The 27,782-nt window shown below is 32.3% G+C and overlaps 2 protein-coding genes across 8 annotated transcripts; one reads left to right on the top strand and one right to left on the bottom strand.

Annotated features, from left to right (window-relative positions):
• The first annotated feature begins 3,126 nt into the window (after positions 1-3,126).
• Positions 3,127-25,857, top strand: LOC108977388 (phosphopantothenate--cysteine ligase). 7 transcript variants are annotated; one of them, XM_018947053.1, is made up of 6 exons: positions 3,127-3,543; positions 6,740-7,180; positions 8,015-8,458; positions 17,383-17,568; positions 21,605-21,742; positions 25,459-25,857. In XM_018947053.1, exons 2-6 carry the CDS (start codon positions 7,055-7,057, stop codon positions 25,507-25,509), a joined length of 945 nt encoding a protein of 314 aa, XP_018802598.1. In that variant the 5' UTR covers positions 3,127-3,543; positions 6,740-7,054; the 3' UTR covers positions 25,510-25,857. The 7 variants fall into 7 exon arrangements, with proteins under 7 accessions (XP_018802598.1, XP_018802600.1, XP_018802597.1 ...); XM_018947055.1 differs by lacking the exon at positions 3,127-3,543 and adding an exon at positions 5,981-6,090; XM_018947052.1 differs by lacking the exon at positions 3,127-3,543 and adding an exon at positions 5,981-6,188.
• Positions 4,208-5,611, bottom strand: LOC108977389 (mitochondrial pyruvate carrier 1). The gene is made up of 4 exons (XM_018947058.1): positions 5,501-5,611; positions 5,211-5,370; positions 5,054-5,154; positions 4,208-4,708 (listed from the first exon to the last, which is right to left on the bottom strand). The coding sequence occupies exons 2-4, from the start codon at positions 5,294-5,296 to the stop codon at positions 4,548-4,550; spliced, it is 348 nt and encodes a 115-aa protein (XP_018802603.1). The 5' UTR covers positions 5,297-5,370; positions 5,501-5,611; the 3' UTR covers positions 4,208-4,547.
• Positions 25,858-27,782: the final 1,925 nt, after the last annotated feature.

The following is a 27,782-nucleotide window of genomic DNA, read 5'->3' as shown; positions in this document are numbered from 1 at the left end:
TTTCAAACATTTTTATATATTCTTATTTCACGTGATTTTCGTTTTGTTGTAGCAAAATATATTTACTTTTTTATCTTATTTTATAAAATTACTAAACATATGGATAACACTCATTTGATTATTGTAACATTTTTTTATGTAGTGCTAAAAAAAATTGTTTTAGTGCATAAATCTAAATTTTAATAACACATATACATATACATATATATTTCGCCTATACACATGCCGTGTGTATATTAAATTTAAGCAATGTGTTAAAATTACACATTATATAATTAACTAATTGTATTTTAAATGGAGTAAAAAAAGAAACAAAAACAAAAAATGTATGAATATAAAAATAATTGTGCGAACATAAAATGTATGTTTTGATAAAAAAAAAACAATAACAAGAACATAAATAATATTATATAAGAAAAATGTGATCGCAAAAGTAGTAACGGAATCGTTGAGTTAGAAAAAATGGCATATACATACAGACATATTTTAAGTAATTACATATTTAATGAAAACAAAGTGGCGCAACGTAATGCTAAATGAGATGCAGCGGCATTCACGTACTTTCTGAACAAGAAAAAAAAACAGACTGCGAACTTTAAGGTAGATTTTTTGTTGTGTAAATCATTAAGTTTTAATTGGCAAATAAAGTAATAAAATAAATAAAGAATGAAAAATAAATACAAAAACAAATGTCTTATTGGCAAAGTTAGTTTCTTTCAAAATTAGTTAGGCTGCATATACTTGTATCATTTGTATATTTCATGCGCTGTGGGTAGTTGTTTGGGTATAAAATATATATATGGTAGTAAACGTAACCTTTCATATATTCACTCAAACCAATTGTATGATCTTTTCCACAAGGCATATTCGTTCGTCAAGAATTTAAATAAACAAAACTATTTATCTACTTGTACTTATCTACTGTACTATCTTGCCGTGACGCTAATGTTAAGCTTTTTACATTTTTTTAAATAATATATCATGTTTTTATATTATTATTTTTTCAATATGTTTTTCAACTTTATTAAACTTCACCTTATTGGAATTTTATAATACATGTATGAGATGCCACTCTATCAACAACATTGATTAATTAATAATCAATTTTAAATTTTTGAAAACCAGCGCTTTTCAATTCAACATTTACATAACTCTTTCCGTACGCGTTTATAAATACTATTTCAATTTCAATTGTTCGAACTCTCCATATTAATTTGGTTGCATTTTGTAAGAGCTTATTCAGTACCAAGTACTTAATCTCTCTCTCTCTCCACTAGAGCTCTTCTTTTCAAACATGAGCATTTAGATTAAATTCTTGTATTTAAATTTGAACGAACTGAATGAACGAAGTAGAATACAGCGCAATTACTTTAATTAAATGCAAGTTCATAACAAATCTGCAAAATTTACGTGGTCCTAACGGAAGGGAAGGAGAAACCATTTGATAAATGCACGCAATATCCGTTAATGTCAAGACCGAACACAGAATGGCGTCAACTACGAGACGCCGCGACCAAAATAGTGTTGGCCAACATGCAGTTTATGAAAATCATACATCAACACTAAACCGCATAACGTAACGTCGCTTATACATTCACTCGCCGTAACCGAACTTACAACATATAAGAACTTTATAAAAATAATATTAAATAAACAGAATAATGTATCATCCGTTTTTTACATTGAAAACGTATGCCTTTTTCTAAAATTGCTACAATTTTTAGCTGTTAATTATTACGATTTAAGGAATATAATGGAATTACTAAAAGAGCTATAAAAGAAAGAACTATATACAATAAATAAAATAACTTAAATTAAAAAAACTGTAGTGTTATTTCTTCTAAATATATTTTTCTCTTAAAATATAAGAAAATTACTTTTATACTTTTGGTCATTACAATAATGGCATATTGTTATATTATTCTTAACAAACATATTTATAAAAATACTTTACATAATTTTTTCTTGGTAAATGAGCTGATTTGAGCTAATTTTAAAAATAAAACTAGTGACTTTTACATTTTTGGCCAGTACAATAATGACGTACCGTTAAACTTTTCTTAACAAAGAAATTTAGAGAAAGTTTTATCGGACATGTTTTTTTGAATTTCCTTTATTTGGAAAAAGAAAAGGTTATAAACGATAAGATATATTTAAAAGAAATTTTAATGAGAGTAAAAAAAAATCATATTTCTTGATATAATTTAGCTTAATCTAATATACATTTTAATGAACAGTTTACCATTTTTTTTCCAATTATAAAAATTTTTTCAAATAGTTAAAAGAAATCGCAATTTATTCGAAAATTAAATTCTGGTTGAAATTAATCGTGCGTAATTTATTTTTATTTAGTTAGACTAATCTAAAATATAAAATGCAAATTTGAAAGAAAAATTTGCGAAAATAAACCAAAGCACAATTTATGATTCTAATACAAGGTTAGTTAAGTGCGGCAATCAAAACAAAATTATATGTTTCAAAATTAAAATTAATTAAAAGTACAGAACTGATGAAAGAAAATAACACCTTCAATCTAACCAATTACCAACATAAACAAATATGTTTGTATTGTAGAAAGATTTATTGCAAAACTTATAAAAAGTAATAGGAAAAGCATATTTGTGCACAATATTGAAATAATGGAGATTTCAATTATAATTAAATTTGTTTTTATTTATTTATCTGTGTTTCGCAAACTTTTGTCGGACATTTTCTATTTTCCAACCCTTCGTAAACAAAGTGCAAAGTAAGATATAATCAGCTGACATAAATTGCAAAGCAATTGTGCTTAATTGCGGTTATAGGATCCAAAATATGGCCACTCCTTTCGTATTTCACCAGCAACTGAAAGTCACACAACTCTTTCGACAAGATTTGAAATATTTGTTTATTCTTAATGTACTCATAAGTAATTTAATTTATTAAAACTTTATATGTTATGTGAAAAAAATTTAATAAAAACAATTATTATTAAATTGAAAATATAAATATGTTAATTGTAAACAAAAAATTATATAACGGGCAATGATAGCAAAACAAAAACATAAATCAGAAAATAAATAAAATTATTAATAAAAAACAAATTTAATATAGTTAAAACAAAATATTCTTGTTATTTATTTTGTGTAATGTGATGCGTGCTGCGTAAGTATTATAACTTATACTCCCTGAAACGTAACAGATATAGTTTAATAGTTTTTATACTTAATATTTAAGTTAATAGTTTATTAGAACGTCTACTTACGTTATTACGATGTCGATACAAACTTTCGATAGCTTCTATTTTGTCATTTTATCGATTATGTTTTTACTACGTTATTTGCGAAAGTTTCGGCTGACGCTACAAATGCCGCCTACCACATAAAATTCAAAAAACTGAATTGTTGAAATTAAATACATGAATAAATTAAAAGTTAATTCGCGGCGCACTAAAAATCTGTTGCAATAATTTTATATCGAATGTGAAGATGTTATTAATTGCGAACATGGACAGTTCAAGTGATTTCTATGCAATAAAAGTTCAACAACTGTCGGCCTGCTGGGGTAAAGTAAAATGTTTTCTTATGCATTATTAGAAATTTGCAGCGTAGGTGTACAGTAAATATTTCTTATTCTTTACCCGACCTAATACAAACTTATTTTTAATTTGGGGTTAGAAGTTACTGTGAAAGACATATGTATGTATTTTCACATAAGTACTTATCTACATATGTACATACATACATAGAATTATCTGTCGATAAAAACCAAATGGTAAAATCATAAATAGGCACTTATTTATCTATTAAAACCGTTATTTCCCCTAAATCGCAAATTTATATACGAAAGCTTATCGTTAATGACTTTGGTGGAATTATATTCGAACAGGCTACTTACATACAACCAAACGAAAATTTCTAGATAAGTACTTCAATTATTTTTGCATGTTGATAATTTATGCACACTCATATCATCTATGTACATAATCATTAACACACGCGCCTGCCGTCGTCTAGCTATGTAATCATAAGCTCAACTTGATGTGCAAAATTTTAATCATCACAAAATTCGCTAATCTATCTTCATATTTCGTTATCAACAAAAAATCTCAGTCATTGATAACAGTAGCTTTACAAAAAACTTTCAATTAAATACAGGAATTCAAATCTAGTTACCTTTCCTTTTAAGTATATGAATTCTAAATAAATCGTTAATAAAAGATATGACATTCCTTGTTTGTTCTATTAATATATTGGTAGTCAATTCGTTAATTAGGTCTTTTAAATAAACATGCAATATATGCATAGCTACTTATTTTACAGCTTATTAGCATAATAAATATTTACACGAAGTGATGTAGTGCTCATTAGTTTTGATTGTGCAAGATTTTGTTGTTGTAATAAATTCATAAATTTTTATTAAGTGCATGAGCCGCTTTGCTTAGCCTCATTAACCAATTCGCGCTAGTTTTTGTACATTTGTATTTATGTAATTAGAGCTATGACTTCATTGTAACAGCAGCTCATGAAACAGCACCAATACGTATAGATATTACAATATAATATGATTTACGCCGTATTCTTCTTCTCTAAAAATTCATATTTGATGAAACGTATTCCTTGTATTGTTTGGGCAGTGGCGTTTGTGAAATGGCAAGCGAATAGGAGCATATTCCTGGGTTGCACCTTCCAAGCAAATCTCATAAATACGCAAGAATAGAGTGTAAGAGCTGAAATAAGAGATTACGCTGATTACTTAAGCTTTTTGGCTATAGAGATAGTGTGTATGACTTTCAAGTGTGCTGATAAAAAGCGGCACGTTTAATTAAATCACAACTACTTTGAATTAAGACCGCCCAGACAACGAATTAACCAATACGAAACAAAACCAAAATTATATAAAGGTTTTAACATTTATAATAGGGGACAACGTCGTTAATTAACTTGGTAGTATGTATGTAAATTTATATGTACATATAAGCGTGCAAGATGCTAGCACAGTTTAACTAACAGAACACATTAAAAAATTAACTAAATCATTCGTAAAATAAAGCAAAGTATAAATACAAAATTACCAAGTGTCATTTTTCCTGAAATAAATTTTGGTTCTTTCTTGAAATCTGCAATTGCTGCCAGTGGGATACCCCAATTAGCTACGGGACCCCAGAAATGTGTGCTGCAAACGACAAAAAATATTGTATATTTTCTTTTTTAACAAAAATTCTTACAAACCTCATTAAATATTGACGGAACTCCTTACTCTTCAATTGGTTCACCAATTGGGCGACAAGATTTTTGTTAGGTGCACGTTGGGCCATCGTGATATTTTGTTCTTCGAAGGTGTTTGGTGAATATTAACTGCTACCAACCACTTCAGAAACACGTAAGGATGCTTGACAAAAAGAGATGTTATTTAATAAATAGCTATATGTCAACAAAAAATAATAGATAAAGCTGGTTTTTATTTCGTATTCTCAACATTTATGTATAACGCTGGAAGAGATGAATAAGAAGATGTATACCTTGCTCCAATAAGTTATGTAAATCACAGCTACGTACACCGACAAGTAAACCACCAAAACAAACTGTCGAACTACACCGTTCACCAGCTGACAACAAACAACAATTCGCAATTATCAATTTCTCAATATCTTGACGTTTAGAATTTGTTATCACTGAAATAATCTGGGCACTTTGGATTTTATAACGTTGCCGAACTAACTATAGACTTGGTTAGAAATATGTATCGTTGCCGCCTTAGAGGATAATATAAGAGTCTATAAATTTTTGAATATTTCTTAAGTTTAAATATTGAGAGTTCTTTACAATCCATTTCAGTTCCYTGCTTTGTTCCTTTTTTTTTTTTTAATGGCTTGGCAACTGAAAATAAAACAATGTGAATGAAAATAAACTTTTGAGTCTCCCTATATTAACATCTGTTATGGTTGCTAAAGCTGACGGCAACCCTGTTCTTTTGACATTTGTTCATATGTCGACTTTGAACGTTGCTCTCTGCGCCTGTGTAATTTTCGTCAGAATTCTGGTGGACATAGAAAATATAAATGAATTTGGAGTGTAATCAGAGTTTTTTGGAACACAGCGCGGTTCGAATGTAATATGGTTATAGTAAAGTGCATCGAAATTCCTAATAATTTAATAACGAAACTAAAGTGAATTGATTGCTCCGTTTTAATGTTTTTTGTCTTTTCGGTACGTTGGCGAGACGTCGTGAGTGTTATTATTTCCATCAATTATTAATTTCTATCAAAGTTTTAAGTTAAAAGTAAGTGTAGTGCATGTGATCACGGTTTGTCGATTAATTGTTAATCTCAAAGTACAACGAAGTGGTTAATAGTGAGAATGAGAATGTGGTTAGAAATTATTTGGAAAATAAAGTATGAACGAATGTGGTAAACTTATGTTTGTTTTGAAAGGATCGTGGTTTGGGTTCAAACCTGTTCTCTAAGGCTACTTTCTAATTAGAAAATTATGGTTAATAATGAACATTTTTTACGTGGTCTAAAACAAAATGTTTTAGTCTTTTGATTATTTCGTTTATGTGTATTCGATTACCCTGGAAACCCGTAGTTTTCTATCGACTGTTAAAAACTAAAGTTTTCTTATAGGATAAATGTACATCTAGCATGTGCATGTTAAAATGCCAAAAGTTATTGGACCTTCTGAAATGACTGCTTCTGAAAGGATCCCAAATATTTTTGAAGTGTTAAATGCCTCTCTATTTTTCTTTTTTTTTCGCACAGAAAAGTTGAGTTTCTTTATTTCCGTATACCTACCAAGTTGGAACATAATACTGCTCATAACAACTAGTATACAGATATCATCGCTAAAGTTTAATTTCCGGCAACGAGTTTGAAAGGAAACACAAACGCGACACATTTAATTCAATCAAAGTTGAAATTGAAAAGCCAACTGAATCTAAAACCGGAAAACTATATTTGCTACGCAAACATTGTAATTACTTGTGACGGTGAAATTCTCTACGATAAAAAAAAAACATTTAAAACAGATCGCACAGTATATTTAAATATATTATTCCTATTAAAAATTTAATCATCATGACGCACTGGGAGGATTTTTATAATACACATTTACCGCCAACCGATTTCGAGGATAATCGTTCATTATTGAAAGAATTTTGTGAACGTCACAATAAATTGCAAAACCGTATCGTCCTTGTAACGGTAAGTTTTCACATATAATTATTGTAAATAATAACTTGATATATACATACATACATATGTTTGTGATTACATATGTCGTTAGCCTATGAAGAATGTTGTGACATATTTTGGCAAGATATACAAAATCCGGTTATTTAAACCTGATTGGCGTGAGAAAGATAAAAGTTTCATCAACTTTATTTTGGATTAATTTAGTAAAATTTATATATGTATGTATATACATATATGTATATTTTTTTATACTGTTACTTTACAGGATGAATTAGCAAAGTAAATCAAGTAATTAAAAATAGCGCATTGATTAACTGAAACAATTTTCACATATGTATATAACTGCGCATAGTTTTTTTTTTAATAAAATTTGATTTTATTTTTCGAAGGCGATACAACAATTGTAGCGGTCAATACATTTTTTAATACCATTTGTATAATATATTTGTATTAAGCCTCAAAATAAGATTCAGTTTCTGCTATTACCTTTTTATTGTTACTTTCCAGCGAGCATTCTCTTGAGTTCTGCGAACATGAAAAAGTCAGCAGTATTTTTTTCCACCAAAAAAAAACAAACAAAAAACGAATGAACACACGAAATTCCTTTTGACCAATTTGTCGTAAACTAACACAACTTGCTTTACCCAAAAACAATATCTCAAAAATGCTGGCTAAAAATTATAAGGATGTAATATTAGTACTGTCATCTCTGTCTCAGCTTATAAACTTTTCAGCCCACTTGTACTGCCAAATATTTTCAAACATTTTCTTATCAAACCTGAAACTCCTTCTACACATTTTCTTTTCCAATTTGCTTTTCTCATTTCATTTCTGTAATTTCAGTCAGGTGGGACCACAGTACCTCTGGAGCACAACACCGTACGCTTTGTTGATAATTTTAGTGCGGGAACACGTGGCTCAGCATCTGCTGAATATTTCCTCGATCATGACTACGCCGTTATATTTATGTATCGCGTCAAGTCGTTAGAACCGTTTACACGACACCTTACCGGCCAACAATTTTTTGATATGCTCGACATTACCGACAATGGGCAAAGTACAGCGATTACGGTTAAACCGGATTCCGTTGATGTATTCGCACCGATTTTAGCCAAATATAAACAAGCCCGCGAATCCCAAATGATTTTGTATGTTAACTTCAACACGGTGGCGGATTATTTGTGGCTATTACGTGCCGCATGTGAATGTCTAGCGGCGTTCGAGGAGAGAGCGTTGTTATATTTAGCAGCGGCAGTATCAGATTTCTACGTTCCTCAGGATATGATGGTAAGTGTTTTAGTGCGTTGCCTGTTGGTGTCAATCATATAATGGTTTTTTTTATGTGAATATTTGACAGATGTTACGGTGTTTTTGTATTTGTATTCTATCCCTTAAATACCCAATTTATTATACATTTCATTTTGATTTTTATGAACATCACATAAAAAGCAGCACAAGTAAATATGCGAAAAAATGTGTGTCACAATAATGAATTGTTTAGCAACTGAAATACTTATGTATGTAAATCTGGGCAAAGCCCTCTTGTATTTAAAGCAAGAGCATATTCACAAAACAAACTTTAAAATATTAACGAAATCGGCCAAATCAAAATAATATATTTATTTACATATGCGTTTATATGTATGTACATATGTATTTTAAAGTAAACCTTTAATAATATGTTATTGAAGCGTTAATTTGCTTATTTATTTATCTTCGTTTCTACTATCATGAAATAATAAAGTCTGGAATATTTAATGCGATTTTGTTTACACAGCTTTCTACTTTCTAATATAAGAAGTTTTTATTGAAAGGTATATAAGATATGTTCACGAAAAATGGCATGAATTATTGGCCAAAGTAACACTACAGTCGTCGAACAAATTGTTTAGATCCCCCATTAGCTTGATTTAAAAGCTTCAAAAAATCGATTTTTTAGGATCTCTTTATGGGCCAAAGAATTAATTGACTAAAACGAAATTTCTGGGGTTTATAGTTATAAATTTAAACATCATTCTCACATTGCTTGAATAAAAAGTCTTTTATATTCTGATTTTGGGAAGCAATTGCCCGATGCATTCTCGCAAGTGCATTTGCCGGACGTGCAAAACGAGAGTTACTTTCCGCTTATACAAACATTTTCTTCACCGCATTTACTAAGATAATAACAACAATGCAGGCTTTAGATTCATATTTTTTAATAAAATATCTTATAGTTAAACTAAAAAAGTTATAAAAAAAGTGTAAAATTCTACAATTTTTTAAAACTTGAAAAAAGAAAATTGGGTTTTGCCAAATTGACCCATTTAAATCAAATTCTTGTATCGAGCTTTATTTGTGAAGGATATTATAGCTTCCGTGCAACCGCAGTTTACCTTTTCGCTTTTGACTTGTTTATTTACAAATTTATTGCCTACATACATATGTACACATACTTAATTCGAATAGCACAAATAACATCTGGAAATTACAATATTTAATAATTTTATATTATTCTTTAGAGATGGATTCATAAGCATAGAGAATGAAGCCATCGAATTTTGATTGGCTAAATAAAATCACACCACGTTTAGAATTTAGTAAAAACAAATCGTTCTCCAATTCTGTAGACATGCTGAGCTGAATGCTGAATTAAATAGTCAGCGACCATAAGTCACAATCAGCTGTTCCTTTTGCTCACGTATTCTTATTGACAAAAATTTATCTGATAAGAATTTGCAACTTTTAATAAAAATATTTTTATTTTCTATTTTTTGGTGATATTATCAGACTGGTGATAATAACTGTGATAATTCGTAATATCTGAAAATAATAAAATATTTGAATTTCAAAAACATATACTACCTCTCTTCTTCAATTTTATTTATTTTATGCAAAATTTTGTATTGCAAATACTTTAAACAAGTCTCTGCATATCAGAGTGTTGTATGATGAAAACCGTACTTAATTTATGCATATGTGTGTACATATATACTTTGTACATAAAATATTTACGCCTGAGGTGCCAGGCCATTCATTTTTTATTTGCCTCACTTTCAACATATCGCCGCAATGATTATCTTTAGGCTCAACATATTCATATATTCAGTCATCTACGCTACTATTTTCATCTTTGTTATTATCTTTATTATCCCTATGACCATTGGCAAGGTCTTTTGTACACCTCCAACTCAACAGCTGTCATTCTTCGATCGTTCTCTTTCGCCACTGCTGGCGCCCAGCACGAGTGAAAATGAATGGAATTTTTAAAACAATGGCTGAATATCCATTTACTTATAGGCGGCCACATTGAATGGGTGGGTTACAGCAACACGGTGATAACATGCTGGTGCTAATGCCTCCTTCAACAGTTGGCAGTGGGTTCAAGCGTGGATAGCAGCTGATTTGACAATGTTTTTAACACAATACTTTGTATAAACACTTTACTTACTCTACAAGGTTTGCTCGGAAAGAGTAAGTTTTAATTCGTGCTTGGTGGCTATGCAGATTGTCTGCATTTAATACGGAACGTCAAGAACCCTATAAATAATATATGTATGTATATGATGAACTCCTCATATTGGATCACTATAGCAGTTATCATACAATCTAACCGATTAAACTTGTGATCCTGTATTAAAAACTTTCTTATTTTGTAAGATATCTTCACGAAATTTGTCTTCAGATTCAGATCGAATCTCTATAGCATATATGTAGCTGTCATACAAACATATTGCTACTATGCAACTAAACTTAACGTTTTTTTTTCTTGCTTGTAGGAAAAGCTTCTTATTGCCACTGTTTTCGTATGCAATATAGTAAATGTACACAGATACATACATATGTAAATGACTTTATTATCATTTTCAATATTCCATTCAGTTTAATTTTATCATCCGCTTTGCGTCAATATGCCACTCCACCAACACTCACAAGGGTCTCTTAAATATGCATGCCTTCGGTCGACATCCCCAACTATATTATAGTGTTGGTGTGACATCTTTGCCACCACAAAGGCGCTAAGCAGACTAGATATATTATGTAACTATATGCGTCTGTTGCTTTCGCCTGTCATTTATTTGTGAAAAGTTTGCTTTCGATGTTGGGTGACGGTCGCCTTGACATTGCTCTTGCTCGCCACCACTGTCTTGCTGTCGCCAGCAGCAGTGCAAACGAGTGTAGCTTAGTTGCTTCGCTGACTCTATGTTCAAATGACTGCAAAGTTGGCCGTGGTTGTTTTGCTCTAATTCTCTTTGCCTTGATGTCATTGGACCGGGCTTGTGAATGAAGCGCGGAAGCCTCATTGTGTGGCGTTCATACATATATGTATGTAAGTATATGTTCGCTTGTATATATGTATGTTTATAGGTGTGTATGTGTGTTGCAGCTTGTTGCTATGCCCGACCGACTATTATTTGTAGTTTGCAATATAGACAATTCATTCAGCGTTATATTATCTGAACAAAATTGATTCGGGCAGACAAGAAACAACAACACTTCCATCTATTTTAATTATTATTATCGCCTTAAAAATATGATCCTGGTGCAATACAAGTGTTTCAACGATTTTTCCGATTTTCTATACAATTGTTATAAGCATAGGATAGGACTGCCTTCAGCGCCTTCAATGAATCACGGGATTTTCGGTTTCAGATCATTTAGAGACAGTATCGACGTCATATTCATAAACCTACGATCCGGTCCGTTCATACAAAAAACATCAATATATTGGGATATTCTGAAACACTTTATCCATCTTTAGAACGAGACAAGTTATCTTCTGAAAACAAGGAAATTCACTTGACTTCCTGACATTTTCTAGTTTTTGAATTCTTTCACGTTTGAGTGGTATTATCTTTCCCACTAAATAAAAAACTTACTAAAATAAGTTATTAAATTAAATGAATATACTTATATTAAAATATATATTTAAGGCTGAAAAMAAAAAAAAAAAAAATTAAATATTCAAACATAATAAAACTAAATAAAAAAAGCTAGCGTAAAGCCTATAAACTCGTAATAAAAAATAAAGCCCTGTCTGGCATTTTCATTCTTCTTAAGTCCAACCAACACAATATCGATTGTTGTACTCACATTAATACTTAAGCTTTAACGAGAGTATAAAATCCAGTTTCAAAACATAATGGAGGAGAGCGTAGGAGGTCTGCTTCCGATAGAAAGGTAAATGTAGTAGCTGCCCTATTACATATATTACGGATAAACTGGCATAAATGTATATGTAGGCCATAGCACACATTCGCATCCTTCTGCGACGAAGATTTACTTGGCTTAAAGCCTTCGCGGTGACAATGCCGCATGATGACGGTTGTTATAGACGTCATAGGCAAAGAAAGCCAACTGTTGCCCACAAGGCGATAAAAAAGTCATCATCGCATTAATTCACAGCAAAAGAAGTGAAGAGAGCGTATGGAGCGCGTGGGAGCGAAAAGTAAGGAGCGACAAGCATTTACAAGTGAAATTATGCAAATCAAATTACTTAACAACGACACTGACTGCTCGCTGAAAGGCGACAACAACATCAATACTGATAATGTAACAGCTTTTGCTGCGAAAAAATTGAAAAAAGTATTTACGATGCTAAAAATAGATTGTTGGCGATGTTGTTGACAATGGTGGTGATGTCGACCAAGATGGCTGCATTGTTGTTATTATCTTAGTAAATGCGGTGTAGAAAATGTTTGTATAAGGGAAAGTAACTTTCGTTTTGCACGTGCTATTAATTACAAGCATTTTGGAAAAGTGGAATATGCTAAAGTTTGGTAAAATTTTTTGCCACGAAGTTTGTAACCCCGAGAAGGAAATGTCGGTGGCCAAATAAAGTATAAACGATCAGTGTAACAAGCGGTGTGGATTTAGCCATGTCCTTTCATCTGAATAATACTGTGAGCAAAAAATAGTTACACTTTTTTAATTAAATTTCACGCGAAAACCCATTCTTCGAAATATTTTTTTTTCTATGTTGGTTGACTCTCAGTGACATATGTATGTGTCAAATGTCAATGTCAATGTCACATCAAAGTTATAATTAATGCTTGCCTTTCTGAAATACATAAAGTGCGTTCGGCGATTTTTACCATGAGTGAAATTATTCAACAAAGAAGCTATATTAAATTTTGTTTGCGGAATCAAATTTCTAGTGCCGAAAAGGTCAGAATGTTAGAAAACGTTATCGGTCAGTGATAATTATTTGTCAGGAGCAACTGTTTTATTGATTGGTAAAAATTATTCAAAGAGGGAATGGGAGGGAACGAACGGGTTGACGACGAACTACGTCCAGGATAACCATCAACATCAACTGGTGATCAATACTTCAACAAATAAAGGAATTGGTGAGACTAACTAAACTGAAAACTATTTTGAAAGATTATTTGGGCCAAAGAAAAGTGCAAGCATGGTTGGTTCAAAAAAACAGGGTCGAGTAAATGTCTGTGAAACAATACTTTCCGACTACCAGAAAGTCATGAGACGTATTATTACTGGCGATGATTGGATCTAATCTTACGACCCTAAACAGACGATCAATCGGCCGAATATCGTGGCAATGGCGAGCCGAACCGAGAAAAAACACATTTAGGCAGGGCAGGTAAAAAATCAATGTTTTTTTGAAAGTTTTCTTCGATTATTGAGGTGTGGTGCATTCTGAATTCCTTCTTCTGAACTTGTGGATATTCAGCAACTTCAAAAGAAATTTTTTTCGTGCTTATATTGAGCTTTATTTGATGACTGTGTAAAATAAAAAATGCTCATGATTGAAAAGTTTTAAATTTTAATTAAATTAATTTAATTATATTTGCGAATTCATATCAAGACTTGCCAAAAGTAAATATATTAGATGATTCTATTGCAAAATAACTTTTTTATAAATTCAATTTTTACTCTTTATAGACATTTACCTTTACTTGCTTTTGGCTTTGCTCAAAGTTACATAATTTAACTTGACTTGCTTGGCTTTTATTTTTACTTTCTGATGCTTTGTATGCTCCTTATGTAACCATGGAACCGTTACATAATTAAATATATGCTTTCCGTCAGCTTCACAAATTAATGAAATTAATTTGAAATCCCCAAATTGCGCACGACTCAAAGCATTCAGCATTTATTTTCCCTCTCCACCATTTTTGTACGCTTTCCGCTCTAGAAGTTTTCTGCGCTCTAGAAGTTCATTATTTATTTTATGATGTTAAGCTCCGTTTATTGGCGCAAAACCCTCATAGCTTGATTTATATGCAAGTATTTATGTAGGTATGTGCGCTTATATTTAATATTTATTGGAAACGCGCAATCACTCTTACATAAGTGAAATTGAATTATTATACAAACATACATATTTACATATGTATGTGCGTGTGCTTGTATGGCTTTTGTAAATGCTGAAGGCGCATAAAATACGAACGCGCCAAGCATAAAATGCTTTTTAGAGCTCAAGTTCCATTTGCACAGCGGCAGCGAAGTTTCTGGCACTCACGCACTGCGTATTTCATTAGTATATCTGCATGTGTACATGTGTGTGTGTGTGTTGTTGCTGCTGCGTAAATCGCATTTATTTAAATGTGTTTGTTCACATCCTAAATGATGCTCAGTCAATATTAAATGCAAATAATTGAAATGTCAAAATAAATGACAGTCATGACAATGCCTTTGTTGAAATTGCCGTTAATTCAGTTCATTCACATTTGTGCATAATTTATATATTTGCTAACTGCTTCTGTGCCTGAGTGTGATTGATTTTCCTATGTGTGCGTTTATTTCGAAATTCTGAAAGATTTATTAGCAAAATTTTAGTATATTTACAAGCATCAATGATATTTGCCGAAGAGGTAGTTAGAAACACATTATCGGCACATACATACTGAAATAATCATTTCCACAAAATTGCTTTTCATTTTGTTTTGCTATTCGTTCAACCACAACTCTTCTGACTGACAAGTCCAGTCAGGCTCGCAAACAGGCATGCCCTCCTTCGCTTGGATAACCAATTGCTTATCACTACTTTCAACTTTTTTATATATTATATTATATTATATGTATATTCGTCTATCTATATTTATGTATTTAATGTAATTTTGGCGCCTAGGGCTATACTATATACATATTTGCTATAGTGTCGAGGCAGCAATAGGATTTTGTGCGGCAGCAAGGCTAACTGCGCTGCTCACTGGCGTTTATGAATGAATTATAGACTTGTAGCTGTTGGCTTTTCGTTTCTTTCTGTTGTTGCATTCGATTTATGTTCTGTTTTGATTTTTTTTTTGCGTTTCGTTGCCTAATTAAAGCTCGGATAAAGTAATTTAATAGCATCTATGTTGATTAACGCTAGCGGACAGGGTCGAAAGCAATTGAAATTGTTGCTTCTTATGAAAGATGGGAAATTAATTAAAAAATGGCAATATTCCTATTCATTGTACCCAAATTCAAATATTTAAAAAAAACACGCAAAATATATAATTATTCATTAATATTTATTTTGTCGCCTTCAAAGCTATCCAAACCAGATGTAATACACTTATGTTAACGATTTTTCCAGACCTACCAAAAACACTTTCATAAGCAGGGATGGCCTTCAGCTAATTCTGTGAATTTTGTCTTTTATCTCTTGATCGACTGGAAGTGAGTTTCACGGAGCGGCACTTTCAGTTTGGAGAGCAAGAAGAATTCCCATGCAGCCAAATCTAGTGAATACGGTGATTGATCGATAGTATCCATTGCGTTTAAATTCGGTCATAATCGTAGCTCGTTACATTATCATCGTGTAAAATCCATGAATAGTTCAATAACAATTTTGCCCGTTTTCGACGAATGTTCTAACGAAAACGCCTCAATATGGCCAAATAGAACTGCTTATTCGCCGTCTGTCCCTTTTTTTTCTTTACTGTTTTTAATATTGTCATTAGTTGATGAGGAAGATCCAGCAGGGTATGAAAGTTTTTATTATGAGGCACATCTAGTGTGAGATTAAAAAAATTAATGTTTTAATATATTAACATACTCTTTAATACTTTCATGTGTTAAGTTGATATATTTATGAAAACGTCATTTGAATATAAATTCTTAAAATCTCTTAATTTTTTTTGTCCGTTGTCTCTGTCAACGACCATCTTCATAGCTCATTTGCAAACCTATTCCCATAAGTATAAAAAACCTAATAGTTTTCTATACTTAGAAAACCTAATAGTTTTCTATACTTTCCGCTCAATTTCAATAATTTTTCTATGCAGAATCACAAAGAAATTCCTTTTCACGCTGTTGACATGTCACCGACTCTTTGTATTAACATACAACGGCTTCAAATTGATTATAATGTCTTAAATACACATATATGCGTATGTATGGGTGCATGTATGCAAAGTGGAAGCATTGGTAAATTATTATTATTATATGCAGAAATACACATTTGTATGCTCTTGTATGCAAATAAATTGGTAATATAAAAGTGCCGGGGCGTATGAGTAACCTTACAAAGCAATATTTGTAGCAAGATGGAAATGAATTCAATGAAAGTTTTAAAAACATAGATGCTTTAATTCAGTAATAATATACCTTCTTAAAAGAGGTTATTGGGAAAATTGGTATTTTTAATTTTAAGAGAGTAGTAAAAAAAGTTAAAGATTTCAAAAATTGGCACGTGTTGAAGTTGGCGTCTTAAAAAATTTGCTCGTTTTCTACCACTTTTTTAGACTGTTTTGAACTCTTTTAAATTTTGAAGTATAAAATCGCCTCTGCCGTAATAGCGAAACTTTGTTTTTGAAGTCGGTTGGCAAGATTTCCCGATAACTATTCAAACAAAGTCATAAAATTTTACACACCCTTGGACAATTGATTTTTTTCGATAACAAACTATTTCAAACTTAAAAAAAAAATAAATCCTGAAATTTTAATTTTATTTAAATGTCTGCTAAAAATCCAATTTTAATTATTTTTCTACCCACGTTCTAAGTTAAGGTTTTAACTAAAACGCGTATTTTTCCCCTTAAGATGATCCTGTAAAAATTTAAAAATCTCGACGCATTCGCCTATTACATCACCTCAGTGTGCAACTATAACTTTAGTTCAATCAATAAAATTTTACACTTTGCTATTCATCATCTCTTAATTCTCATAATTATTGTATATTACTATATAGTACGTATTTTGCATATTCTTTTCATCACTTGTCATTTTAATCAATGTAGGTATGTATGTACTATGTATAATTATTTTGATTTACTTTGCAGCCTACTCACAAAATACAGTCCGGTCAAGGTGCACCGACAATCTCGCTGCAGTTGGTGCCAAAAATGCTTGCGCCATTGGCAAGCCTCTGGGTGCCACATGCATTTGTTGTCTCATTCAAGCTGGAAACAGACGAGAATTTATTGATTACCAAGGCGCGCGATAGTCTCTTCAAGTACAATCATAAGGTGAGTACAAGTGCACTTCAATTATGAATATATGTGTATGTATATATATATATATTAATATGCCCTTTTATGTTAGCGTGCTTTAGTTTGCCCTCTGGCTAATATGCCCCCTCAACTGCGGCCGTTTGCATTTCTATAGTTACCTTTTTGAATTAACCCTATTCAACCCACCGATGCCACACCCAACACAACCCAACAATAACAAAAAATGAAAAAGACCACTACAAAAAGTGTTGTGCAATTTAAAATATCAATATTTGCATTTGTGGCCTGAACTCTGTTGGCCCGGTGGCCTGTTGGTAATGAAAGTGGACAACAGCACGACAACCAAACAGACTGACACGCCAACATTCCAAGGCACAAACATGCCTTCGATCGTTCCATATTTAGTTTATTAATACTCATAGTTATTCATAAGTGAATGTACTATGTAAATATGTAGGTGTTTAATGTTGTTGGCGATTAGTATTTTATGGCATGTGGACATTCGATTTTAAAACGTTTCATTTGCATTGCCCGATATATTCATGTTTTTTGGTAATTATAAGGATTTACGAGAACGAATGTAAAACCTATCCTTGAAATCGGGCATATATTGTGACAAAAAAGCACCCGAACCAGTAATTAAATTTCCTGGGTAAATGATATTTAAAAAAATGTATTTTGGTAAGTTGGCAGGACTGCCCTTAATTACTATGCCAATTCTAACTGCCACTAAAAAAAAAACTCGAAGAAAGAATTTGTTTTAAATATTGGAAAAGGCTTACAGTGATTCAGTTTTATCAAAAAGATAAGCCTAAGAGAAGTACAAAGTCTTCAAAAACGGTCGAGGATCATGCCTCCTTCCGGAGGACTTTTTCAAATGGTGAAAATATTAAAAAAATTAATCGTCAGGTTAGAGTGGCAAGAGAGCTCGTCATCTCTCGCGAGTCCGTTTGACTGACTGTCGCAATAAAGCAGATTTTTTTTAATAGTACGATTCGGACCGAATTTAAAACCAAAAACGCAATGAATACCAGCGATCAACCACCGTATTCACCAGACTTGGCTCTATGTGATCTTTTCTTGTTTCCCATACCGTTTTCAGTCGAACGAAAATAAAATAAATATAAAATAAAATTCGCAAACTGCCATCCCAAAAAGAGCTTATAAAAAGTGTTTCGAGGAATGAAAAATCGTTGGTATAAGTGCATTACATCTGTTGACTTAGAAGACGACAAAGTAAATTTTGATGAATAATGAAATATTTTGTGTTTTATGTACAATTTCCGGGTACTTTTTGTCACAATGATTGTCAGGTTTGCTAAAAAAGCCTTTAGTTAATGAGCGCTAGAACTGAACGACTTGTTGATTTACTAGATAATTCCCATACGGAAAGAACATAAAAGCCATCAGCGACATCCGTCCAAAAACATTCCAGTGAAAAATTTAGCTGTGTAATAGCAATGTTAGATTGCTGGGTCCGGACTTCAAATTTAAAGTTAGTATTATATAGACAGGAAAAAGATTAAAAGTATACTTGTAGTAGCGAACTTATACTTTCTCAACTGAAAAGTTTGGATTAAAATACAGAAAGATGTACCCACTATGATATATATGTATGTATCTTAGACTATGCAAAAAACCAATCCCTAGTCTTTCACTGGAGAATATTATCAAGATGATGTAAATCTCAAATCACGGGCTGAGAGTGTAGCTACAGGGTATATGAAAGCGTTCCATAACCTTTGATGGTATCAAAAGTTTTTTAGTACGGCACAGTACGTTATGTGGATAATAAACATACCAAAAAAATTTAACCTTTTTACGCTAGACAGAAGCCCGACTAGAATTTTACAACTGATTTAATCTAAATTACTCACTCCCCGAACTATTCTGTGTGCTTGTCGGATTTTTATACGTAACAGTTAGGCAGAAAAACGCGGATTTTTTAATCATCTAAGGTGAAATGTAAATGGCGATCCTCCAATTCCTCGATTTAATTTATTCAGTATCGGCGACTACTTCTTCACTTTCGCTAAATTTCTTTCTTTGAAGGCCAGAATCCACGAACATGGTCCATGTAAGAACAACATGCAAGCCTTACTTAAGAAATTTTGCAATCGCTTGTATCTCGATGAATGGATGGACAGCTATGAGTTCCTGCGGCACTCACTTTACACAGAGCTTTCTTGTAATAGTTTTGTCGATTTGTTGCATCTTTTCCTCGTCTGCGGAATTTGGCAAACCTCTTAGTGCACTCTTACTAACTCACACTATTGATAATTGCGACAGTTGTGCAAATTCGACACGTGCCTTTTAAAGGTTATTTCTAACTACAGGATATACCCGTCTAAAATTTTTAGCCTGCTGGTGTACGCAGAGTTATATCATTCTCAAAAATATTACAATAATACCTCAAGATACTACAACAACAAAGTGTCAAATGTCGCTAAGTTCATTGTCTGAGGTGCACCCTCGACCTACTAGCTGGTTTCAGTGTCACCGCTTGCAAATAGCCTCTCTCTTAAAATTTCTTTTTAATGCATCTTCACCAAACATACCAGCCTCTAAGGCGTGACGGCTACACATTAACGTTGAAATTGTTTACCTATTTGTGGGGAGATAACCATGTTTTCTGTAATTAGCGGATAGCCAATTCAATAATAGTGTTTTGGTCGGGGCTGAACCACCCTTCTTATAACAAACATAAATACTGAACATATTTTTCCAAACAAAGTAATACATACCATGAACTCTTCTTGTTATGTTCTTGTTATTGACAATGGCTTAATTGTATGGCGGGTACAGAGAAATCGAGGAAAATTAATATATCAGTTTAGTTTATGACAATTTGTAAGGTTAAGTTTTGTGCATGCCAATAATTTATTTGCCTTTGAAAAGCGTACCAAATGTTTTTATTTCGAAATTGTCACATAGTTTCAGCGCGTTTCCAATGCCAAACATCTCAGTGCACTTTTGTTTACACGCCTACACACACACACACAACCGTATGCATAATTTTTTTTTTATACAGTTTACCTGGTTTGCATTGCTGACCTTCATTTTGTCCGTATGTGTGTTTGTATGGAAATTAATATTTTTTTCGTGGCATTCATACCTATATATTCCACTCTTTTTTATTATTATTTTTTTTTTTAACTGTCACAATCACGTGTGCTATGCAAAACCCTGTCGATGTGGCAATACAGTAATGTACATGTGTACGTGTATAGCTTTTAGCTATTTCGCTTTCGTGCCACATTTTTATATGCTACTATGTAAATAACGCTAATAGGGTGATTAATAATATTTTTTGGTTTTGTTGTAGAAAGTATTGTTCTTTGAAAAGTTAAAACTGCCAAAAAGTGTAGAAAATATTAGTTCAAGTACGGAAATAGTAATTAATGCTAATAGATAAGTTTTTTTTTGCTATAATCAATACAATTATTTTTACGAAAGTACACGCCCTAATCCTCAGTTTGTCAGCAGATGCTTAATAGATAAAAAAAGCAAAAACATTTTATGCTTCCAAACTGGCACGCCCTAATCATCAATGGACCGGTAATATGCAAATAGTATTGAGCTACAAACTGTCAGACCCTAATGCTCAGCTCTTCGTACAATTATACCTTTCAAAAACTGTACGACCATAGTATAGAATAAACCGTAAATGCACAACTATTGTTATTGTTTTCTTACAAATTACCATACCCTAATGTTCATTATTAGTATGGTAACGCCTCAAAACATCTTTTTGAACTTCATAAATATAATACTAAATAAATGAAAAAATAAATATATGTATATAATTATTTTTTGTCACAAACTGACACACCCTAACGGTAATATTTTCATTCAATATTGCCCTGAACCAACTGTCTGCGCTCTTACACGATATACTATACTTATATATTTATTTATATATACATAAAACTAAATAAGTACACTTAACCACTTAGGCGTCGTTCATGTTTCTTTCTTTGGCCCAGTTTTCCACCTTTTTCATAAGCTTTACTGTTCATTATTTCATATATTTTTCTCCCCCTCCACGCAGATGGTTATTGCGAATATTCTACAAACACGTAAACATCGCGTCGTTTTCGTTTCGCCAACCATGTCGTACGAAGTGCATCTGAGCAGAGAGCAGGCGCTGCAAGGACTCGAAATTGAGGAGCCAATTGTTGCCGATCTCGTAAGTACTATTCACCAGTTAATTTATTTTATTACATAGCCGTATTCAATTACTACACACTAATTGACGGTTTCCTTTTCACAAATATTTTGTTTTTTTTTTTCTGAACGGTATTTTATTTTATTATTATTGCTCTCTTTATGAAAAGGGAGATTAATAACGCTACAATATTTATTTCATTTTAAATGAACTCATATTGTACACAAAATTGTTTTCTTAATCGGTTCAAAACAAAAATATTTTTTCAAGAAAATCAGCTTATTTCAATATCAAACTTAAAACTCCAGGATGATTGATGATTTTGCACATATCGATTATATTCTTAAATATTGTAATCAGCATTCGTAATCGGTGAGGAAAATTACTTCGAAACGGCATGACCGACTTACTTCAAGTTTTCTCTCGACTGTCCAGGATATACTTTTCATATAATAATGGAATAATATGATTTTTTTACAATAATTTAAGTTTGAGTTTTGATTTTAATTTAAATTTTAGATTTTTACAAAAGAGGTTACTTTTTTTCAAAGCCACCTTTTTTTAAAAAATAAAAATTTTGACTAATGCGAAAAAGATGTTTTTTTACTTACAAAAGGAATCATTGTTATTGTTGCGGATGAAAGTGGACTATCATCGAGGAGCTTGTCTTGAATTAGAAGTTCTAAGATGATAGTAGAAAATTGAGGAAACAAATTTAAAGTGGTTGATTCAAGAAAATCTTGCGGAAGACCAGGTCGATGCATATGAAGCCAGTTAGGGCACCTGTGATCAATCAGATATCGGCAGGCAGTCAGATGTCGAGCTTATTGGAAATAACTTTTTATTTTCGATATTCTTGCCTAGTTTATATTTTTGCTACTCATCAGTATCTACTGGATTTCGCAGTGATTCTTTATGGCTAGATCTGCCAAAAGTCTCTGATTTTATTTTATACTGTTTCATTTCTTTCGAGACCATAGCGTCCCACCACTCATAAGAAGGTATTTGTTGCTCCCACATAAGGAGTGGAGTTCCCAAAAAGTTTCTTAGCATACATGAACCTTAAGTCTTTCCGGAAAGGATTCTAATAACCGCTGGTTTATACGACTATAAGGAGGCATCATTCATCTTCTGGCGAGATTTAGTCCAATACATGACAGTATTTCGATCTGAAAACGCTTACATCTGATAATTATACGTTGAAATCATATGGAAGTTGCTTGTTAGTTATTCCTTTTGCCTGAACTAGTTGCAAGAGCAACTTATTTTTTCATATCCAAGAACTCTAGATGAATCTTAATGGACGTTACTTGTTACAGTAGAGTAAAAGAAGTTATTTACAATAATTTCCTTCCATTGTTATTTATCCGCAGCATTAATAAACAACATTACGGAAGCAAAACAATTTTTTATATGCATTCAAATACCTTCTACTGTATTGTTCTTGTTCTATTACGCTATCAGTTAAGTAGTGTTTTTGTAACAATTTGCAAATGAATCCTTTTTTAAGTGGAAAACATCAAAACAAGGTAACTTTAATCAGTACTTAAACTTTTTAACAGTAAACAATCGTTAGCCTTTGTTATGAGAGATTTTAAGGAGTTAAAAATTATTCACACACACACACGTACAATGAAGGTTTATGGCATTACTTGTTTACGCCTATCTTCTACCTGTCCTTAAAAACTGCTCGATATTTGGAATCAACCCAAATAATTGTTAAGTTCTACCTGCTACCGTAACTGTTCGGCAGACGACGATATAAAGCCGAGCAAATTTGCATTTCGGCACATTCGCTCAATATCAGCAGACAAGTAACACCTTCCGATATTTATCGGCTTGAAAAATAACATATTAATTAAAATATTATTACACAAAATGCCTGGCATTCTTAAGAAGATTGAAAACGAAAAGAAGTCCGACGTCGTGGAAGGCTCAGGAGAGTCTAATTTGTCAAGTCGAGCAGCAGACGTGTCAGCTGAGCCACAACCTATACACTTAACGGCACTTCAGCGTCTGTCTATATTAGCTGCCATAATTGCTTTCCAGGATCGCATCGATAAAGAGGAGGAGGAAGACGAAAGCGATAGTGAGAGCGGCACAGATGACAGCGATAGCGATTGGTACGAAGATGATTATTTCTATTCATCAGCACCGTTTCGCCCATATTCATTGGAAACTGCTAGGTTAGAACCACAAATGATTGATGAAACGGAGGAAGAGTTATTGGCTGAACGACGTCGATTGCGACGTTTCAATAAAAAATCTGAGAACTGTGATAGGAGGCCAAATTGATATTTTGGGTCAGGAGAAAATTCTTATATTTTCTAGTTACTTCAGAAGAATTGGACCATTTGCTTGCTTGCCTTGTTGAAAAATGTGTAAATTTCATTTTTTATTTAATAAACTTAATAATAACTGTCAAAGCATTACAAATTATTATCTTTATATAAAAAATCACGTGTCACGTTGTTTGTCCGAGATGGACTGCTAAACTACTGAACCAATTTTAGTCAAAGATCGAGCCAACTTAAAAGATAGGATGGTGAAAAGCATTCATAAATAAAAAATACAGTGAAAGCACTTATAAGCGGACAACTCCATTAACTTAACAGAAAGACTGGTAACCAGACAATGAGAAAGCAGCCTTATTATTATTCGTTACTTTTTCCATTATAATTTTTTTGTATGAACATACTCAAAATTAAGTCTCAACGACAATCCTTTGGATTCCTATAGCGACAAAAACGGTTTCGCCTTTATTTCTAAAAAATTTTCACAGCAACGCGTGCCCGCTAGTTTAGCTATTTTGCATTTTATGATTTTCCGGATTGTATAAAGCAGTAAGAAAAATATGTACATTAGTATATTCAAAGTATTGCTTATCCGAAGATCTCACTTTTCCCATCTAAAAAATCCTTGAGTGACTCGCAAAGATTCTGCGAGCTCCTCTTGTGTTTGGCAACCATTTTTCTTCACCTTAATTTTTTTTCGTCGCTCAGTACATTTTCGTCTTTCGAGTCAAAATCACTGCTTTTATATCGTACAAACCAGTTTTGGCAGGCTTCGCTTCCCTTGGCACATATTAAATTAAAGAAGAAGAACTCGCCGAAAAACGCTTTTTTCACATTTGAGTGAAAAAATCAACCACAACAATGATTGATATTTACTGAAAAAGGCACGCAAAGGCAGTAGGTTTCCAACGCATGTTCGGGATATTGGATTCATAATCAAGTTAATTAGCCATTTCTTGCCAAAACCGCACGAATATAGAGAAACCCAACATTTCAAAGAGAATAGCTTGAATTGGTTTGTAAAAAAGTGTGAGTGGTTGTGTTCTTCTGATATACTTCATCTCTCTCTTCCTCGTCCTGCTCTTGGTAACACCCCACAGGTTCCCTGAAATCTAATCGTCCAATTTTATGCAGCGGCGGTGCATAGTTAGTTTAAACTTTCTCTTCCGAATTTTTTTATTTATTTATTTTGCAGATTCCTCGAAATATTTTACATACTTCTGAATTCTTAAAAGTGCAAGAGTATTTAATCTTCAAATCTTTAAGTAATTCCTTACATAATTATATACATTACTTATACACTATATTTTAAAAACGTTTAAATATATGCTGTACATTTTAAGATCTGTTTTCTTGAGTTTCACTTTACTATGCCAATAGGGTAATCTTTATACATATATTTAATATAACATTTTACTATGTGTATATATCTTTCATTCACAGGTGAAAAGGCACAGTGAATACATAAACGGAGCATCAACGAATCGACAATGACCACAGTCGGTGCGGCAAAGACGTCACATGCAGGTCGACTGTCGCGTGACAACACCACATTTTTGTCGTCTATTGAATCCAGGACCAGGCGTCGGCCGTAAATATTAATTTAAGGTAAATGTGTGTGTGTACTACATCGCTATAAGTGATAGTCTATATACATATATAAATAAATATATGTATGTAAGTGGGGGAAAGTTATTAGAAAAGCAACAGAGGCAATAGCATCGATTGAAGGTTATATCACAATTAGTTTATAAAAATAAAATAAGAAATATTAAAGTACATATGTATATAGTTTTTATACAATAAGAATGCAACAGAGAAATAATATACGATTAATAGTAACTTTCATATTTTTTACATACATCTGTAGTATACATACATATATAATATACAACCCATATCTGACGCCCGAAAATACCTCCTATAACCATACATAACGAACTATATATTGAAACATTAGAAATTTTGGTTGGCTAAAAATGTTCAAATTTCGAATATGTGCGCTTTAAATCTCGACATAGAAAATAGAGCGAGTATACCATTTGTTCTATCTTTTATGATATTATATCCTCTTGAAAACATTTAGTAATCTCGTAATAGCGCAGTTTTATATATTCTTTCTTATACCATAGATCATTAACGATTTCAGATTTCTTATTTGCAGAGAAGAAATCTTGAAATTGTCCTTTTCTCTTTGAATAAATAAATACACTATTTTTTTGTCCATCTTTGTCTTTTTGGATAACTCCTTTCGAATCGTTACCTCCTTTGTCTGGATATTCATTGTTCCGTTTAAAAACACTTAATCGAAGACCTTCAGACTGCTGATCTAATCTTGGTTTTCTGTTACGGATATTACTTGAAATTCTCTCGGAAGTAGTTCCCGAATGATTTCAAGCTACTATTTATTAAGGAATCCAAATATAGGTTTCTCCTCGTTCCGTTTAATTCGATATACCGGTTAAATTTATTTCGCGACAAACCAGAAAAATTGAAAACGATCATACATATTTATACTTAGTATACACGTAGAAAAAGAAGATCAAACCTGTAACAAATCAGTGTAATGTTATTTATGAACAAAACAAAAAAAAATAAAAAATAGTTTTGAAGACTATATTGTGGCAAACGGATTTATATGTATGTAGGGCAAATTTTGATTCATTTATTTGAATGTACGTAAAACGCTATTTAATCATTATTTTTTGCTATTATTACAATTATTATTTTGAACGGCGTTGCAATTTCGTAAATTACAGTCTGGCATTATTCAATTTCAAAAATTTTGCAAAAAACTGTCATGCCCAAAATATAAGGTATGCCACCATGTTCTTTATTTTTCTCAGTATAAAAAGTACTGAGAGTGTTTCATTACTGAATTTAGTTATAATTCCTATAAACCTTACAGATGAAGGAGACAATTATTATTGATATATATATAACTATATATATAACTCTCAAAATGATTCAAAATATACTTTATTATTCAATATAACCTTCCTGAAAATTAATACACTTGGTCCAACGATCCTCCAATCTGTGGATCAGATCCCAAAAGTGAGAATCCAGAAGGTCTGCAAAATACAAAATTCATTTGATGAAAAGCACTTGTCACGCATATAACAAATGGAAGTCGCTGTGGGCCAAATCTGGTGAAAACGGTGCATGCTCCAACAATTCGAACTACAATTCATGGATTTTAGCCATTGTCAAAATGCTCTTGTGACACGGTGCATTGTCCTGCTGAAAAATATTTTTTTTTCTTCTGTTAACCGGGTCTTTTTTCACGAAAATTTACTTCAACTCTTCCAAAAGGTTGCAATAATTCCTCTCGCATCCCAAAAAACTGATGTCATTACCTTTTTGGCCGATTTCTGGGCACGAACTCGTTTCGAAGCCGCACAACTAGGTTCACTCCACTTTTTAGCCTCTTGTTTTGGATAGGTGATAGACCCAAGTTTCATCCATAGTGATGAATCCACGTTATCCTTTTTAAAACGCTCCAAATGTTGCTGATAAAATCGTATTCGAATGTGTATTTGTTCCACTGTTAGCGAATGCAGCGCCCATTGTGCACACAGCTTTCTAAAGCCCAAAATTTCATTTTAAATATGGCTCACACTGCCTAATGAGATGTGTAGAGCCACTATTAAATCTCTCTCAGTCAATCGACGATCTTCAAAAACCATATCCTGTATATTGGCTATGATTTTTGTTGTTGATGCGCTTTTTGGACGTCCAGCGGCCTAACTTTCAACTGTTCTAAT

Source organism: Bactrocera latifrons, unplaced genomic scaffold (assembly GCF_001853355.1).
Source record: "Bactrocera latifrons isolate USDA-ARS-PBARC rearing strain unplaced genomic scaffold, ASM185335v1 scaffold_88, whole genome shotgun sequence".
Lineage (NCBI taxonomy): Eukaryota > Metazoa > Arthropoda > Insecta > Diptera > Tephritidae > Bactrocera > Bactrocera latifrons.
This window is presented reverse-complemented; position numbering and strand designations above follow the sequence as displayed.

Excerpts from the sequence above, each read along its gene's own strand:
- LOC108977389 (XM_018947058.1), bottom strand. The coding sequence starts at position 5,296 with ATGGCCCAACGTGCACCTAACAAAAATCTTGTCGCCCAATTGGTGAAC. Across the intron at positions 5,155-5,210 it reads TTCCGTCAATATTTAATGAG|CACACATTTCTGGGGTCCCG; the intron begins GTTTGTAAGAAT and ends TGTCGTTTGCAG. Across the intron at positions 4,709-5,053 it reads TTCAGGAAAAATGACACTTG|CTCTTACACTCTATTCTTGC; the intron begins GTAATTTTGTAT and ends CTCTTATTTCAG.
- LOC108977388 (XM_018947053.1), top strand. The coding sequence starts at position 7,055 with ATGACGCACTGGGAGGATTTTTATAATACACATTTACCGCCAACCGAT. Across the intron at positions 17,569-21,604 it reads TCTTCAAGTACAATCATAAG|ATGGTTATTGCGAATATTCT; the intron begins GTGAGTACAAGT and ends CCCTCCACGCAG. Across the intron at positions 21,743-25,458 it reads AGCCAATTGTTGCCGATCTC|GTGAAAAGGCACAGTGAATA; the intron begins GTAAGTACTATT and ends TTTCATTCACAG.